This window comes from Chelmon rostratus, chromosome 18, assembly GCF_017976325.1.
Source record: "Chelmon rostratus isolate fCheRos1 chromosome 18, fCheRos1.pri, whole genome shotgun sequence".
Lineage (NCBI taxonomy): Eukaryota > Metazoa > Chordata > Actinopteri > Chaetodontiformes > Chaetodontidae > Chelmon > Chelmon rostratus.
Window position 1 is genome coordinate 8,063,596 of NC_055675.1, and position 17,333 is coordinate 8,080,928.

At 42.1% G+C, this 17,333-nt stretch overlaps 2 protein-coding genes across 2 annotated transcripts; one reads left to right on the plus strand and one right to left on the minus strand.

The window, feature by feature from the left end:
- Positions 1–6,008: 6,008 nt before the first annotated feature.
- chgb (chromogranin B) lies at positions 6,009–11,185 on the plus strand. The gene is made up of 7 exons (XM_041959365.1): positions 6,009–6,064; positions 6,214–6,260; positions 6,378–6,468; positions 7,625–9,092; positions 9,294–9,393; positions 9,761–9,871; positions 10,958–11,185. Exons 1-7 carry the CDS (start codon positions 6,019–6,021, stop codon positions 11,036–11,038), a joined length of 1,944 nt encoding a protein of 647 aa, XP_041815299.1. The 5' UTR covers positions 6,009–6,018; the 3' UTR covers positions 11,039–11,185.
- A 295-nt stretch (positions 11,186–11,480) lies between these two features.
- trmt6 (tRNA methyltransferase 6 non-catalytic subunit) lies at positions 11,481–17,076 on the minus strand. Its single transcript, XM_041958810.1, has 12 exons — positions 16,803–17,076; positions 16,328–16,455; positions 16,032–16,141; positions 15,637–15,728; positions 15,450–15,533; positions 15,228–15,352; positions 14,910–15,080; positions 14,477–14,619; positions 14,138–14,223; positions 13,361–13,463; positions 12,922–13,008; positions 11,481–12,111 (listed from the first exon to the last, which is right to left on the minus strand). The coding sequence occupies exons 1-12, from the start codon at positions 16,907–16,909 to the stop codon at positions 11,950–11,952; spliced, it is 1,398 nt and encodes a 465-aa protein (XP_041814744.1). The 5' UTR covers positions 16,910–17,076; the 3' UTR covers positions 11,481–11,949.
- Positions 17,077–17,333: the final 257 nt, after the last annotated feature.

Genomic DNA, 17,333 nt, shown 5'->3' on the forward strand with positions numbered 1-17,333 from the left:
CAGATAGCATGACAGCAGTATCTCAGAAGTAGAAAAACTGAAATTTATGTTGTCTCACAGCACAGCTAATAAGCCTTCATGCAGCATAAAAGAAAATGTGCATGTCTTGTACATGTAATATTCAGAGATGAAGACAAATCTATTATTTAGGTTCAGACTTACTGAAAACTTTGTGGAGCCTTACTCGTCTAAGTGTGCAGTAAATCACCTTTAGCTCCATGATAAGCTTGAGGTTATATATCTAAATATATCATACTCGTTAAGCATAGCACATTTTCTACTTGTATTGACATAAAAGATTTAGTGGATCATCATGGCACTGTACTAGAGGGACCTTAGTGTAGCTCAGTAGGCTTTCAACTCTTCATGCGGCATATTTTATACAATAAGTTGCATAGAAAACATGGCTATTGCAACCACAGTGAGAATTTAAAAAATAGATAAAAATGAACTGAAATAGAAGTGAAAATAGTTTCACCTCTCAAAGACAAATTCCCAGTAACCAAAGGGCCCTGAGTCAAAAATTAACATCAATATCAGCATCCACTGTAGAGATAGAGATATCTGAGATAACTGTATGTACACAAAACCTGCAAATATATACAAAACAGCCTAAATTGAATACAGCAAAATGTAAAAAATACACTATTGTGCAAAGTGATAAATATCAGTGATAGACTAAACCCTTTAGGAGGCCATTAATTGCATGTTTCCTTGAAAATGAACAATAGGCTACCCTCCAGATTTATACTAAACATGTATTTTACACATAGCTACAAGCTGACACAAACTCATCCAAACTCTGGAGATGTTTTCCAGCTGCCCTCGCTGTGCTGAGCAGTGTTGACATTGCATCATTCTTCCATAACCCTGTGACTTTTATGAGCACATTTCAGTAAACAGCTAACCATATCAAAAATGAGCTGGTCCTGCAGTACTGTAAGTGCTGCTGGTGATACATCCTTCCCCAGACAAGACAAGGTGTGATGTCCTGTCTGTGACTCAGGCCTGGGCTGTCAAAATGTCAACCGGTGTGATGATATCATCCAGAATTGATTTTATTCTGTCACAGAGGTAGGAGAAGTGGGAGTAGAGCAAAATATGATCCTGTGATCATAGACAGATTCACCCTTGACTGTTGTAATACATTATTTTGCTCAATTTGCACAAAAAACTTTTACCATCCATATCTGTGTTTACTGTTAACATCCCATGTGTTTTCATTGCCCTGCACCTCTTAGAGCAACAGTTCTGAAGCATCTAACGGTGCAATAACCACACACAAGTCACCTTAGCAACTAGTGTAAGTGGTTTAATGTCAATTACTCTTCAGAGAACAATGTACTTTTACAGTTGTCACAAGATTCATTAAGACCGGCCTACTCTGACCCGTTCATAATTTATCCACATTTATCCTTCGTCAGCTGTTCTCATCATCCTCTTCTCCCCAAACACCTCATTAGGATCTTCACCTTTATACTCGTATTACTGAAGTGAAACAATTTTACTAAAACATAATCTGAATTTATAAAAAAATAGTCATGGGTGATGACAGAAGAACTCAAGTACGCAATTCACACACACACACACACACACACACACTCACGTGCACACAGACATCACAAGTACTCATCATGTCTTAACATTCAAGATGACTTTCACTTTTATTCTCCAGGCTTCACCTCAGGTTCTGTCCAGGATGCTTAATTATGGAGTTGAATCCTAATTTACAGCAGAGAGAAGTGATAGCAGCCAGAGGATTTGAGAAGGAAATCTGATAATTAAGTATTACATAATTATAATCAGCCCCCACCTGCTTATCCGGCAATGACTATAATTCCTGTATTACACTATAAATCACAGCTGAATCTCCTTCATGGGCCATTTGAATCTTGCAGAGGCCATTTGGGTCCTGTTGAGTGTTGTAGAGAAAGCACCCTGCTGCTACAATAGCGATGCTAATAGCATTACAGACGGCATATAGAGCACAAGCTCTCTATCATCCTGTTTGATGAATGCATAAACGACGAGGTAGCTTTTTAATGAGACCTGCATGTGTCTGTTCACTTAGGCCTACAGTAATAACCTGGCGGGGTACTGAAGTGTATTCTGCAGTGTTCAACGAGTATCCAGCAGCTAATGGATGGGTAGCATTGGATTAGCCTAGCAACGGGGCAACTGCTACAGGGCCTTTGAACTCCAGGAGCCCAAAAGCTCCAGCCTTATTTTGCTAAGTGAATAGAAGATTTTTTTTGGAGATATGTATCAGTTTCATGCTGGATTTTAAGGTGGGTCCCGTTTTATACTGTAATTTAATCTTGACAGAGAGGCTCACCGTGTCAACCAGACTAAGGGAACACAGCCATGCTAGCAGCTCTGTGCTACAGTACGGGGTGCTTTTTAAGCTAAATGCTAATGTTTGGAAGGCAACATTTACCATGTTCACCATTTTTCTTAATTGGTTAACAAGTTAGTTATTTAATGAGTTAGCTAATGAGTTAGCATGCTAACATTTACTAATTAGGATAAAGTATGGCTGGCATTGCCATCCCTTGAGCTCAGCTGCTAGTGTAGCTAAAAATCTAGCCTCTAGACTTTCACGCTGGAGCTCTCATACAGTTTCACAACGACATGGGGATGGGTCAATAATTGATAGAACTTTATCAACTGATCTTAATATAAAAATTCTGATTTCTACTTTAGTTTTTACTTCTGTTTTCATTCCTCATCACAAAGAAAACAGCACACAGGGGACTATGATATGCTACTGGTGTGGACACAGTGGCAGAAACATATCTTCTTGGTGTAAAAGCAATGTTTGGCCAGCAGAGACAGAAGCGGCTGCATGGAAGTTTTTTTTTCAAAGAAAGTTTACTTTATTGTGAAAATAAAAAAATACAGGGGTTTGTTTTTTTTTTCATGTTTTTTAAGCAGTTAAAGTCTGTTTTGATATTTCTTTGGTAATTGTGCTGCCAGACTGTTATGTCTGAGATGTCAAGATAATATCATATTTCAAGTTAATTAGTGAGAACTTTGCTTTAGATCTTATATCAGATTGTGTCTCCTCAAAGGGAAAGTGAAAATGCTTCTCTCTTAACAACGTAGCACACAATAACAGCACATCGACAGATAGATATCATCAAAACTGAGTGCACTTGACCACAGATGACCATCCACACACTCCTCCATTGTTGTTGGAATATCATCAAAGTCCCACAGCAGTTTGGAGCCAAACATAAAGCTTGTCCCCACCAAGGATCAAAGCCCATACTGAAGCTTTTCAAGTGGCGCATTGTACTGTGAGCCACTCGTCTTTTGTTCATACATGTTCATGGTCGTGATGAAAGGGCTGGTGTTGTTGTGGACATGGACCAATCTGAGTCGTGCTCACAGAGCCTGTCTGAACACATCAAGCTTTCCCTCTCAACCCCCCCCCCCCCACCACCACCACCACCACCACCACCCCTTCACTGCCTGTAAGCTCCTGTATCTTCATGGCTCACTAAAATATTAATCAGACCTGGAGGGATGGCAGTAAGGCCATGAAAACACATACAGTGTCACACGCGAGTGCACACGCATTCACGGGCACACACACACATTGTTCAGAGCATGGGACTTGTATAATTTAGTGCTTCAATGCTTTTGATATCTAGTGGCTGGATGGTTCACAGCGCAGTACTGAGCCTCAGTCACAGACATGACTTCCTCCCCGGGGACAGCAGAGGAAACTGCAGAGTGCTGCTACCTTGCTGCTGCTCACTGTACACAAAACATATGAAATTGAAAATCTGTCATTCGCACAGAGGAAAGGGTTCGCTGGTTGCTTTGCATCAACGAGTATTGCTTGGCTGTAGAATGCAGTGTCTGATGTTAACGTTTAATGCTCTGACCAGTAATTATATCGCTTACGACAGTGGAGCCTGTCCGCAGTAACAAAGACAGATGTCAGTAACCAGTCATGTAGGCACGAGAGCCACAGACGAGGGAGCAGATTTATGGAGCACGGTATTCTCATTTTGCTTGCGGCTGTTACACTTTCTGGGCTTATGGTTTCCAAGACATGATTGAATTTGAATGTACGTTGCCATACATAAAGGTCAGTGCTTGCTGTGTAAACATCCCATGTAAACATGTTTTATCATCATACATTTTTAAGCATCTACATTGGCCCATATAGATAAGACTGTGCGGCAATGCAGATTTATGGTAGCTTAAGTCTCAAACAGGTCACTTCCTGACTTGTGTTTTCCTTCTGTCATAGTGAATGAACATATGCACTGAGGAAGAACAAATCACTGTACAAGGAAGCAAGAAAGAAAAAAATCATGCGAAGTGCCAAAAAGGAAGATGCCAGCAGTTGTCGGTTTGAATGTTCTGAGCCGTGCTGAGCTGAGCCTACTAACTTTGAGCTCTGTCGCTGCACATGTCAGCTCATCCCAATCCGGGGATTGCCATGAAGACAGCAGCAGTCACCGATTAAGATACTGCTCGTGCATTGCCTAGTTACTGTCCTGACACACATACACACACAAAACTCGCAAGATAACACTGGAAAAGATGTACATGCTCCTCTGAAACATCCATGTCACTCGAGTGTTAAAGGTTTGCCTATAATATGAAGGAATTGCTGGTTACTGTTTGTAAACGCAACATTCACAGTTGTCCCTCCCAGCTTAATGCCAACAGAAGCACACTGCAAGCTACTATTCACCTTACTCATCTGCACACTGTATTTAGCTGGGGGCTACGCACCTACTGTCCAAAGGTTGCAGCTTAGAAACATCCCAAACACACACAGTTCTTTTAACTTAAACTTGATGGCCTTTATTGGCTTCCCAAAATTGTGCATTTTATAATGTTTTTTATTGATGCTTATGTTTTTATGCGACATTCTGGGCTGTCATGTATGGTTGTTGTGTTTTTTGTTGCTGTTTTATGCTTGGTGTGCAAAAAAAGAGAAAGTAATGTTATTCATTCACTCAAAATAAGAAGAACATAAAGGCAGAGGGCAGGGTCCCTGCAGATGAATAGGCTTCACTGCTCACACTTCGACTGTGTCACACATTTTGATGCTGAGAGTATGAGTCTGTAGGCCGCATGTTTTAAAGGGATATCCTGAGTAGTATAGGTCTCATTTTAATCACAGCAACTATTGATCCAGGTCTCCATTAACTAGTTTCCCTCTCCTGGTGCTGAAGTTCCCACGGGAAAGTGAATGGGATGTGCTAAAGGCTGAATGAATTATTGAGGAGTCAGTTGGTCTAAATTCTGACTCAGGGTCAGCCAAGACTCCATGGCTGTACATGTATACTTAACTTTTTCTTATTAATATATGGTGCTTTAGCCTACATTACAATCAATCATTTAAGCAAACAGACTGTAGGGCATCACTGCAGCTGGGACTAAGGAGATATTGCGTAGCTTCAGCCAGAGACTGGAGAGAAATACCTTCTTACATGAGTTGATTATACGTGAAGAATTCAGATATTATGCTTTTGAGTAGACTTCAAAACAAAGGCTCAGCTGAAACAACTTCTCTCTGACTTCAAAATCAGAACAACAGAAGTCCTCACATAAGACTCACATTGCATAAGAGCATTCGTGATGCTGTGTCCACCCTCTGTCCTCTCTACCTGTCTGTCCTCAGGCGTCTCGTGGCATTAAACACAAGCATGCGTGGACTCTAATTGTGCCCTCTCGTCAATCTGTGCGAACGATCACCTGAATGACCTGTGACACTAACCAAATCTGCCGATTCGCTTGTCACAAAATGTCGTGCATGCATCACATTTCTCTCCCATCACTCTCTTCGCGGGTCTAATGAGTCATGACATTAGCAGAGCCTGAAGCCCTCCTCCCACGCTCCCCCAGCCCACTCCTCTCCGTATTTGAGGCGCTCCTCTGCTCCGTTCTTCAGAGCAGCGGGCGCCCAGTCAGCGCAGCTCTCCCCTGCCGCTACGGAGAGGACGGGAGCTGGTCGCCTTTTATTTTTGGATATACCTTCACCTCGCCAAGATGAGACTTATCTTTGCCGCTGTTGCGGTAGCGGCTTTGCTGACAGGTAGGTGGACGGGTGGTGGGCTCTCTTCTCGCGGAGCGCTGTTAAGTTAGAGAGGACCACTTCACTTCAGGACCACGGACAGAGACACTTCAGTGTACGCAATGCCACATTTGACTCGTTTTAACATAAATACTTTTTTTCTATTGCAGGAAATCTGGCGCTTCCAGTGGGAAAAGAAGGGCAGAGAGAAGATATGGTATGCGTTCATCATGGAGTTTAATTATGAAGTTTAAAACAGTAGCTGTGAAGACGCGGAAGGCAGAAAAGCAGAAAGGAGCAACAGTACATATTTAGGTTCTTTGTTTTTCTGCAGGTAACGCGATGCTTGGTTGAAGTCCTTTCCAAAGCGCTCTCCAAACCGGACTCCCAGCTGGACCAGGACTGCAAAGACATCCTCCAAGCAGGTTTGTAGCAGAAACTGAACACTATGACACTCAATATTCAAATTCGCTCAAAATTATTGACATAAAACACATTTTAAAAAGTATGCTATGATAGGCAACCATGCACCATCGATCGAAATAATCATGAACAAATGTAATGATAATTGTAACTAAACTTACAACATCGTGCCTTGCTGCTGGTTCTAGTATTATGGCGCACTGCAGATCCGTGTGTAGTTTGTCCAAGTGGGGTTGCCGTACCCCTGCAGAAACTATAGCTTGATTTTTGCGGGTGGGTACAACCTATATCAAACACTTTCACTACTTTCAAGTCTATCAAAAACTGAAAAAATGGAAAACTAGAATGTAATAAGTCAACTGTGACAGTTTTTGTTAATTGTTAAAAAAATGATAATTTTATGAATGCTATCTTCTGGAAGTGTTATGCTAAATTCCTGTCTGAATGTAAGCTAGCTAGCAGACATTCTGTGCATTATCTGCTAATCTAAGTTGTTGATGGGACATTTTCTATTCTAAAACTGTACCAATAGTTGTAATTCACTTCGACCAGGAAAATAGATAACAATATATATATATATATATATATATCAATATAGAAGTTTTTTAGTTGAAAACATCTGATTTGCGAATCCTAATTAATCAATCTCTAACGCTAGCTTGCATAGCTAAATTAACTGGAATACTGATTAGCCTCACATTCACTTCAATGTCTTTTTTACTTCCAGTGTATTTGTCAGAAAGCACAAGTGAAGCCTGAGTAAAGTATAAAAAAACACATCCCATGTATTAGTGAATTTTAAAATATTTTAGAAATGAGTTTTCAATTCAGATTATTTTTCCTGGGAGGGGGGCACCTAGACACATTTAGTCCTGCACATTTAGTCCCACTCAGTGTTGGCACCATAGCTACGGCCTTGTTGTTCAGTGTGAATGGAGATCAGTAGTAGTTAAATATTCAGGATACCCTTCTAACACAGTCCAGTAGCTTATAATTAGATGTATCTATCAAACAGTTAATTAACCAGTTTGATCAAATACAAGATGAGATTTGGCGTAAAGGCTGAAGTCCAATAAGAAATCCATCATTACTTACCTGTCCCCAAGAGCTATATTAAGTGGATCTTTACACCTCTTTTGATCTTTTGTTCTGTCGCAGGGGTTAAACATGCTCCACTTGACAAGAAGAATGCAGAGGGCATAGCAACTAATGGAGAGGTGGTCAAAGGTCATCCTGAGGTGCCTGAGGCAAAGGGAGCAGATGTGAAAGACATCGAGGCTCTCCTGAAAACCGTAGAGGAAAAAAGAGTAATCCCAGAAGACGAGCGCAGCCAAGAATCCTGGAGTCTGGTGGACGAGAAGGAGAAGAGACACGAGAACGAAGAGGAAGAAGAGCGGGAGAAGAGGAGCAGCTGGAGGCCTCCATACCAACGGAAACACAAACGAGGAGAGGAAGAAGAGGACAACGAGCGCAGTCAGGAGAGTTGGGGGCTAGAAGAGAAGAGATCGGAAGAAGAAGAAGACGAAGACAGAGAGAAGAGGAACTGGAGGCCTGGGAGATACCACCAAAGAAAACACAAACGAGATGAGGAACCTTTAGGAGATGAGAGGGAGGAGCCAGAGGAGGAACGCAGCCAGGAGTCCTGGGATGTAGACAAAAGGCATAGGAACGAGAATGAAGAGGAGAGATACAAGCGCATATGGAAGCCAACACATCGCTACCACCACAAGAAAAAGCTCCACAAACGTGGTGAGGGGGAGGATGAAGGTGACGATCGCAGCCAGGAATATTGGGGTCTTGACGATGAAAGGGACAAGAGGGAATGGAGGGCTGGAAGGTACCACCAAAGGAGACACAAACGTGATGAAGAGTTGTCAGAGGAAGCTAGGGAAGAGCCTGATGAAGAACGCAGCCAGGAATCATGGGACTTTGATACTGGAAGAGACAAAAGAGAGTGGAGGGCCGGCAGGTACCACCAGAGGAGACACAAACGTGATGAAGAGCTCTCAGAGGAAGCCAGGGAAGAGCCCGATGAAGAACGCAGCCAGGAATCATGGGACTTTGATACTGGAAGAGACAAAAGAGAGTGGAGGGCCGGCAGGTACCACCAGAGGAGACACAAACGTGATGAAGAGCTCTCAGAGGAAGCCAGGGAAGAGCCCGATGAAGAACGCAGCCAAGAATCATGGGACTTCGACACTGGAAGAGACAAAAGAGACTGGAGAGCTGGAAGGTACCACCAGAGGAGACACAAACGTGATGAAGAGCTCTCAGAGGAAGCCAGGGAAGAGCCTGATGAAGAACGCAGCCAGGAATATTGGGATTTTGATACTGGAAGAGACAAAAGAGACTGGAGAGCTGGAAGGTACCACCAGAGGAGACACAAGCGTGACGAGGAGCTCTCAGAGGAGGAGAGAGAAGAGCCGGACGGGGAACGCAGCCAGGAGTCCTGGGGCTTGGACAAAAGAAATGGAAAAGAGGAGGAAGAAATAGAAAAGCGCATATGGAAACCAAGACATCGATACCACCATAAAAAGAAATTTCACAAGCGTGGTGGAGGCTCATCAGAAGAAGAAGAAGAACAGAGGGACGATTCAGAGGAATACAAGGAGGCAGCAAAGGACAGGTACTTCTATCTGATAACTTCTGCTCTTTAATTGTTTGTTATACATTCTGGAGAGCAGCACCCTGCACAGTTCAATATTACATGTCTGCACTCAACAGGGATCAAAATACAAATTTGCATAAGAAATGAACAAACCCTTTCAGCAGTGTGCATGTGCTGACATGAAAACCACTGGTAGAACAGAATCTAATTGTTTTTCAGGTATTTGGCAGAGAAGCGTAATCCCTGGATTTATAGAGGCTACTACCACCCTGCATGGTTTAAAAGGGATTCAGACGAGCACGCTGCAACCTCAAACAAGGTGGGCATCATGATACACAAAGTGCCTAATATGAAACAGAAGTAATGTAGTTGCAAATTATATGTAGCTTTGGAGACTCGACGTGAACATGCGAACTGAGGAAATGTGATCTTGACATCTAATTTTTAAGAACATGTACTTGGGCAATTTTATACATTTTCTCAGCTTATTAAACATTTTAGCATGTGTGTGTAATATTGAATAGAACTGACCCAACACCCATACATGTTCTAAATAACACGCCCAGTGATTCTTTATCAATTTGACTTTTTTAGCATTAACCAGTTAAGTTTTGATTAGCAGATCATTATTTTGGCCCACGCTGTACAGTCTGGACGTAATCTGGTTCTGCCTTTAATGTGTTCAGATGGATGAACTCGCAAAGTTGCTGAGCTATAAGATAAACCAGCTGGCCAACCACTCTAATCAAGAGGAGGCAAAGAAGAGCATGTACCAGAGAGCACTTACAGCACAGGAGGTAAAACCTTCACTAAATGAGCTTCATGATTGACGCGAGGATGTATTTGCTGTCATGTACACTGTGTTAAAACTCTAACTAGACCACTAAATTGAAGTCTGGAAAATCCATAATGTTATCTGCAGTACATAGGGTGATTGACTGTGCAACACAGGATTCTATAGTCTGTATCTGATACTTATAGTCCTTAATAGTACTGTGTAGCAGCCAGGATTTAGGCCAAAAAAAGGTTAGTCTAAAATACATGCACATCTTAAAAACTAATTGAAAATAGATACATTTGTAAGCTTAGTTTTTATTCTGCTTCCATGCCTTTTTTCCATGAAAAAACAAAAACAAAAACAATTTCCCCGTATATATTCAGCTGACCCAGTAAGCCATGAGGCACATCAGGTTCCTCCACCATGCTGCTTCACTGCGGGAAAAAAGCAGCCATGCTCATTATGGAAATCTCCAGTCTACATGGAGATGTCAGGATTTAGCCTTCAGAACCACAGAGCATCAGTGAATATGCATCTGTGCAAATGCACATCAAGGACTGTCCCTCATCAGCATGTCCCAAATGCATGAGGACAAAATGGGACCAGTGTATTCATGGCCAGTGAGTCGTCCCTCAGCTCTGGCATACACAGAATGTGTTTTTTTTGCCTTGCTCATATCAGCTCTTCTTTTCAACATTTGGTCTATCTGCTTCTTTGTCCCCTTTTTTCTGTGTGCGCTTTCCGCACCAGCTTTTTATGACTGTTGCAGTAATCACACAGAGAGCCTTGAGATTATTGCCTCCAAGAGCAATATACCCGCTCACAAGAGAGAAGCAGCCTGTAGAGACTTTGAATCAGAAAATCAAATCAGGGGGTTGGAGGCATCAATTTTAAGGCACCACAACTCAAGTTGATAACAAGGGAATGTATCGTAATTGGTAATCTAAATGACCAATTCAGCATATTTACACAGATTTTGAAACTGGCAAGGTAAGTTATGCAAATTTAATCCTGTTTTATATTCCATACACAGTGACTGTTCAGATGTCATGATATAAACTGACACTGTTTAGTTGCTGATATATAAATATTCCTCGTTTTTCAGGAGAAAGAACTGGAGAACCTAGCAGCGATGGACATGGAGTTGCAGAAAATCGCTGCCAAGTTGCATGACAACAGTACATAAGCCAAGATGGACATTTCACAGCATTCCACTTCACTATCAGTGGATAAAAGCTGCTGTCTTACTGTGCGTCTGCCAATGTAATGTGCTTACAGTGTCGAAAAAGACAAAAAAAAAAAAGACATAAAAAAAAACCTGGAGCCTTGCCAAAAGCAGTTTATCAACTTGTTTATCATGGTATTTGTGATATTTTGATGTTATCTAATTAATCAGCATGGGAATGGTTTTGATGTTTATATATATATATATATATATAGATATATATATAGTAAGATAAACTCTGAAAATAATATGAGACAAGTTATTCACATAATCGTGATCTGAGGAGCTTGTTCAGTCTGCACTCAATAAAAGGAGTTATATTCTGGGACCAAACAAATCTCTCTCAAATTATTTCCTGAGGGAAAGAAAACGTGTTCACACATGAGGTTCTTTAACAGTCTCTTTAATTCTGTGCAGATACAGATGTGACCTACAGCGAAGCTGCACTAGCAACTGGATCACGTAACAAATGGCACTTCCTGCAGGGATAACAAAATAAAAATAGTTATAAGCTGGAGAGCATCAATTGGGCGAAAAAAATGTTTCTACACCTGGTCTCAAGGCATAAGACATAAATCTGTCTTTTAGTCTCAACACACAAAAGATTATTTCAGCAGTTCCTTGCGTAACACATACACTGAGCTCATTCAACCCAAACTGGCTTACAGTCTACTCCTCAGCATTACGCCTTCATCTGTACTGATCTGAATACACAAGACAGGAGAAAGTGCTCTGATGAATGCAAACCAGACACGCCGTCTCCCTTATTCCAGATGTGTCAGGTCGGGTCAGCAGACAGAGAAGTCAATCCTGGAGGAAAATCCCTATAAGCCACTGGTAATGTGCCCTTAAAACATTTGATGCTTCTGTGTTTATCCTTCAGTGTCTGTCAGTTTCTGTCTCTTTGGTGCTGGTTCCTCAGCTCGCTGGGAGCCCGCAGGTTTGGAGCGGTCCATGGCAACTGTTGTTCCTGAGAGGAGGTAGCCCCCGCCCCCACTCATCAGCAGCAGAGGATGCGTCCTGTTAGGCAACACCTAGGGATAGGATGCAGACATACAGTCAGGAGAGATTAATTCTACAGGAAGGGCTGCAAGGTATAACACTTTGGTCTGGAGGGGAAGATCTCTTTGAGTATGCAAACAGTTAGTTTGCAGCCAGTTGGGGCGCAGTTGTAGCAGAAAAAAAAAAAAAAAAACAGGAGCAGTGACAGCAAATGATGGGAGTCTGTAATAATGGATCAGGCACGGGGACAAGAATCTTATTCCAAAGAACTGATGCTGCCAAATGTGGAAAGCCTGCAACACAGTTCAAGCAATACAAAGGGGATAGAACTGACTTTCTTCTTCTTGGAGTTAATGAAGGACTAACTTTTACACAATGAGTGGATTGATTAAGCAGCAACAATGCTGATAATGGATTTAATGGTTTAAGTCAAAGAAAAATATCAATCATTAGCTGGCTCCAGCTTCTGTTTTATATGATTACAACTTGTAAATATGTTTACAGTCAAACAATAAACTTTGGTCGGCCACAGCAACCAATTTGATAATTTCACCATGAAATGATGGAAATTGTGACGCCATTTGTTTTGACGCACAGTATGTAATCCACCAGCTAACTGAAAACAGCTGCCTGACACATCTGAAAACAAGGAGCAGAGGAGAAGGGTGAAGTCCAGTAAGTAAAGTCCTGCAGTGTAAAATGAAAAGAACCAGCTGAAAGACGGTTGGCTGAGCTGAGGGGAAGTGCAGAGTTAAGAGTCTACGGGCTCATCACTATGAACGGCCCTTTTCACATTGCACATAGTCATCTGCTCCATTGTTAATGGATGATGAAAATCTTACCTGGTAATGTCTGAGCCAGGTGTCTGTGAGTCTGAGACTGACCGCACCGCCTTGTTCCTTGAGTTTAGTGTAGCACTCGATAAGAGGCTGCAGATATCGAGGGGGAAGAGATTAAAAAGGAGCATTCAGAGGAAGACTGCAGAGTCAACAAGTTGACACACAAGCACACACACACCCACTGATCTTTTTAGCAACATAAGCACAACAGACGTAATAAGTGCTAGAACGTGATAAGCATCCTAAGTCCATGGCAATGACAGGGATGTCCGCTGCAGTAATGTATAAGGACATTCCCCGCTGGAACCCTGGGCAATAAAACCTGTGTGCAGTGGCCGCTAATGAGAGCCCTTTCTCAGGCAAGCAATAATGCTCATTCAGTGGGGGACATCTACAGTGTTGCTGTGGCTCTTGTTAATACCACCAGCCGTGATGGTCTTACCTCTTTGTATTGGGAGTAGACTACAAAAGGCCTGGAGGGGGAGAGGAATTTGAGCAGACACATGAGGACTGGACATGGGTGAAAGCGACTGGCTATAACCAACCTGTATGTGAGAAACAAACGGATGATCAAGTAAACCTGTCCAATATGAAATACACAGTGCACTATATAACATACACTTTGTTATTGGGAATGTGTTAGTTGACAGTATCGTAATTTATCTCATCAGTGCTGCATGTGAGTTATGATCGGAAGGCTCATTTTTTATTTTATGTAGCTGGGTGAGAGTCAGTAAAAGAAGCTGATTTAGGACTGTCAGGGTAATTGTGCTCTGAGGTACTGTTTATGATATAGCTGCTATTATGTGGGGAGGACTGATGTAGGGAAGTCAATAGTCTAACCAGATCAATACTTGTACTTCTGGCTCAGATGTCACCCTTTCAACACTTCATCCATCAATCATTAAAAAGCTATAAAGCAAGTTCTTTATATGACAGGGAATTGCAAAGCAATCACTTTGTTCACCTTGTTCACGCACCGTGCACCAACTGCTGTGCATTAGGTCAGAGAAAGGCAAAAGATTTAGCATTTGGCTTATGGAGAGACTCAATCGTTGAACCATTCATCAGTTTCTCATCCTGGGAAATCTATTCTAATTACTGTTGTTTACTGCAAGGCGCAATCCAGACTGATAAAGCAAAGGTGGAGGAGAAAGAGGCTGATGCTGGAAAGAGCAGAGCAGCATAGATGAAAGCAGAAGCTAAATCTGACACCAACCCGTCGGCATTCCTGCCCTCCAGCAGGGCGGCAGAGGCTGCCAGCTTCCTCCGCTTCTCCTCCAGCTTCACCTTTCTTTCCTGAGCCTAAAAAATAAAAACAAAAATCATATCAAGGAAGGACACAAAATCCCTCTTTCAGATCCAATTCTAACTTTATTTCATTTCATTTTATGACAATTCTGATTCTGATTATGCAGAAAAAAAGTTTCATTACAGATGTTCAAATGTGCTACACTTAAACTGACTCAGGTTCCTGTTCTGCAGCACAAAAAGGACAGAATCACACAACAAAAAAAAAATAAAAACCTACATGGGGGTTAGTAAACAGTGGACATACTTTGGCTTCTTTGCGTTTCTCCTGGTCATGGCTACCATCAGAGCCACTGCTCGCCTCCATGCTCTGTTCCTCTGGACTGCCCTGCTGTTCTGCCTCAGGCAGGTTTTGCTTCTCCTCGGCAGCCACGATGGCCTGCTTTGAATCTGTAACGTTGAAGGAGATAATCTGTATCAGAGAAACTGGTCCATTTTCCTACTACTGAATAAAAATTATTTTCTAAATTTATTTATTAAACTAATTTTATGTGTAGTTTAAAGGGGAAAAATAATGAAAAATGACCATCAGAGGACCACATGCTAATTTCATTTCCAAAGCATTTATGAAGATGTAATCAGGCAAGGTTTAGTTTTCTTTGGCATTTCAGCACTGGCTTGTAGCTACTCTGTCATCTATAAACAACAAGGCTATAAACATCTTGGAGAGAGTTCTCTACCAGCACTGGGATCTTTGGCAGTGGTGTCCAGGGTGCCTGCCAGCAGAGCATTGACATGGCAGATGGGAAACCCATGCAGCATATCGTGAAAATGTGCAGGGAAGCCAAAGCTCTCTACACCCGCCCGAACAGGCTCACCTCCTGGGTACATTTGGATCACTGAGCCATAGCCTGGATGAGGAGGAGGGAGAGGGGAATTACACAACATGCTGAGAAAAAGGAAACTACAGACAGAAAATACATTCTTTGTACAGACAAAGCTAAAATCATTTGGTCAAAGAGATAAACAGCACAAAAACTTTCACAGGACCGACGTACCCCCCATTCTTTCCATGACGGCTCCGAGCACGAGGCCAGCACAAGTCTCGAACACCAAAACTTTACTGCCAGCGTGGATGTTCGCCAGAGTCAACATCTGGGCAAGTGTGTCATATCGCAGGTGGCTGCAAGACACGAACACATGCACATCATACATTCATCTCTGCCTGCTCCATAAAAACACGACTTTCACACATACTGTTAATCCACGTGCTGACTCACCAGATCTTCCCTGGTTCCCGGCCATGGTACATCATAGCAAGAATGCGACACGACGGTTTTAGAATCGTCACAGTGTTTTCATACCTGGAAAAGCACAAAATGGGAACAACTGATAACAGTAATTACAGCACACCGCATTATTTTAAGTCTGAAAGTCAGTGCGGGTGTACCATCAGCAGTGACTCACTTCTTCTTTTTCTTCTTGATGTACTTATCCTGGGCATATTCAGTCTTATCTTTGAATGTTGAGCTGTTATCTATGAGCTGCTGAATGATTTCCTGTGGAGCAAACACACATACTGTCACTAGTCTCTCCTCTGCTAGACTTCATCATTTTATATGATAATTTAAAAGATAAGATCCACATAACAAGAAAAAAAAAAACCCAAGCCCACTGGTTCCTACATGAAGGGTTAGTTTGGATTTCTTGAAGTGAGTGTGAGTGTATATCATAGTCAGAGTATTTCGTGGCTAAAACGCAGTTTGCTGCTAGCCCCATCCCCGGCAGTACATTACTTGGCTTCCATGCCGGTACTGATACTTTCCCAGTTATAATATGTAATTGCAAGATTGCTGTTGTACCTGACCCTTCAGACCTTGCTCTTTGAGCGTCTCAATGTCATCCCTGGTCAGTTTCTGTGATTTTCCATCATCTATAATGTTTCTGTTGTCTGTGCCTGCCTCCTTCGCATCTGGGAAGAACATATAAAGACATTACTCAGAGTGAACATAAAAACGTCAATAGTCTTTCACGTATTTTTTACATGCAGCCTGGAAATAACATATGCATCCCCAATGAAAATGCCATAACAAGTGTCAGATGTATAACTGGAAGGTGCACATGACTGGTGTGTGGTATTGAACAGCAGGTTACACACCGTTAGAGCTCTCTGAGTCTTTGGGCTTCAGTGGCTGCAGACCTCCAGACACGATCTCAAACGTGGTGCTGTGCAGGTGTCCCACTGCCTTATCCAGGAAGAACCACTGCTTCTCAAAAATCACCTTCCTGTTAGATGACCGGACAAAAAATTAAAATAATCAATGAATTAATAAAATTAATTGATTTTTTTTACAGCCCTCAGTGGGACATCCCCAATAACCCACAAATCTTGCAATATCTATTATTAGCCTATTAGGAAGTTTATTAGTATTTGCACGTGATATTATGTGAGTGCCCAGACACAATCAATAATTAATTTCAAAATATGGTTCATTATCTAACTGCTAGTGAGATGTCATTTTTAATGTAGCTAGCCCCACTTTGTGGCTGAAATTATAATAAATGAGAGGCTCAAAGTGGGGCTTATGTTTAGCTAGGAAAACGGAGGATTTTACTTGCAGTTTTTGACTTACTTTTTAGGCTGAATCTGCACAGCTTTGAAGATATCCCCTCGTTTCAACACAACGTAGTCCCCCTCTTTAATCCTGTGCTGAGAATCATCGTCTCTGTTGTCCGCCATAATAAGGCAGATAAACCAGCTCACCAGTCAGCTGAGAGCTAACTATCACCTCCAGACAATTATACGGAGTCGTCGTTGACAAGGCACTGTGTAAAAAGGCACTTAAGTACCCTGAAGAAAAGGCAAAACACAGCAAATTACAGTTCCCACGTGTTAGCTTTCGTTTCCCTAGCTTCTCAGGGAGACTAAACGATGGCAGACTGTAGATCGTGCCCCCGTCTCAACGTTGTCGTCTGTGATTGGCTGGATTTGCGTCGGTAGCCAATAGGAGCTAAGTGCGCTGACGACTTGTAAAAAATATAGATATCAGAATCATCGATAAACGTGGATTCATCGTCAGGCATACTTATGACAGGGAGGGGGCGCTGAAAAGAAGAACATACTGTAGACAGGAGTTAGTGCTGATTACAGATATGTTACAGGA

What these genes read in the sequence shown, in the direction of transcription:
- trmt6 (XM_041958810.1), bottom strand. Translation starts at nt 16,909, where the DNA reads ATGGCGGACAACAGAGACGATGATTCTCAGCACAGGATTAAAGAGGGG. An exon ending in CGGGAACCAGGGAAGATCTG is followed by an intron (nt 15,353 to 15,449) that starts GTGAGTCAGCAC and finishes CGTGTCTTGCAG; the next exon opens with CCACCTGCGATATGACACAC. An exon ending in TCTACTCCCAATACAAAGAG is followed by an intron (nt 13,009 to 13,360) that starts GTAAGACCATCA and finishes CGATATCTGCAG; the next exon opens with CCTCTTATCGAGTGCTACAC.
- chgb (XM_041959365.1), top strand. Translation starts at nt 6,019, where the DNA reads ATGAGACTTATCTTTGCCGCTGTTGCGGTAGCGGCTTTGCTGACAG. An exon ending in ACGCTGCAACCTCAAACAAG is followed by an intron (nt 9,394 to 9,760) that starts GTGGGCATCATG and finishes TAATGTGTTCAG; the next exon opens with ATGGATGAACTCGCAAAGTT. An exon ending in GAGCACTTACAGCACAGGAG is followed by an intron (nt 9,872 to 10,957) that starts GTAAAACCTTCA and finishes CTCGTTTTTCAG; the next exon opens with GAGAAAGAACTGGAGAACCT.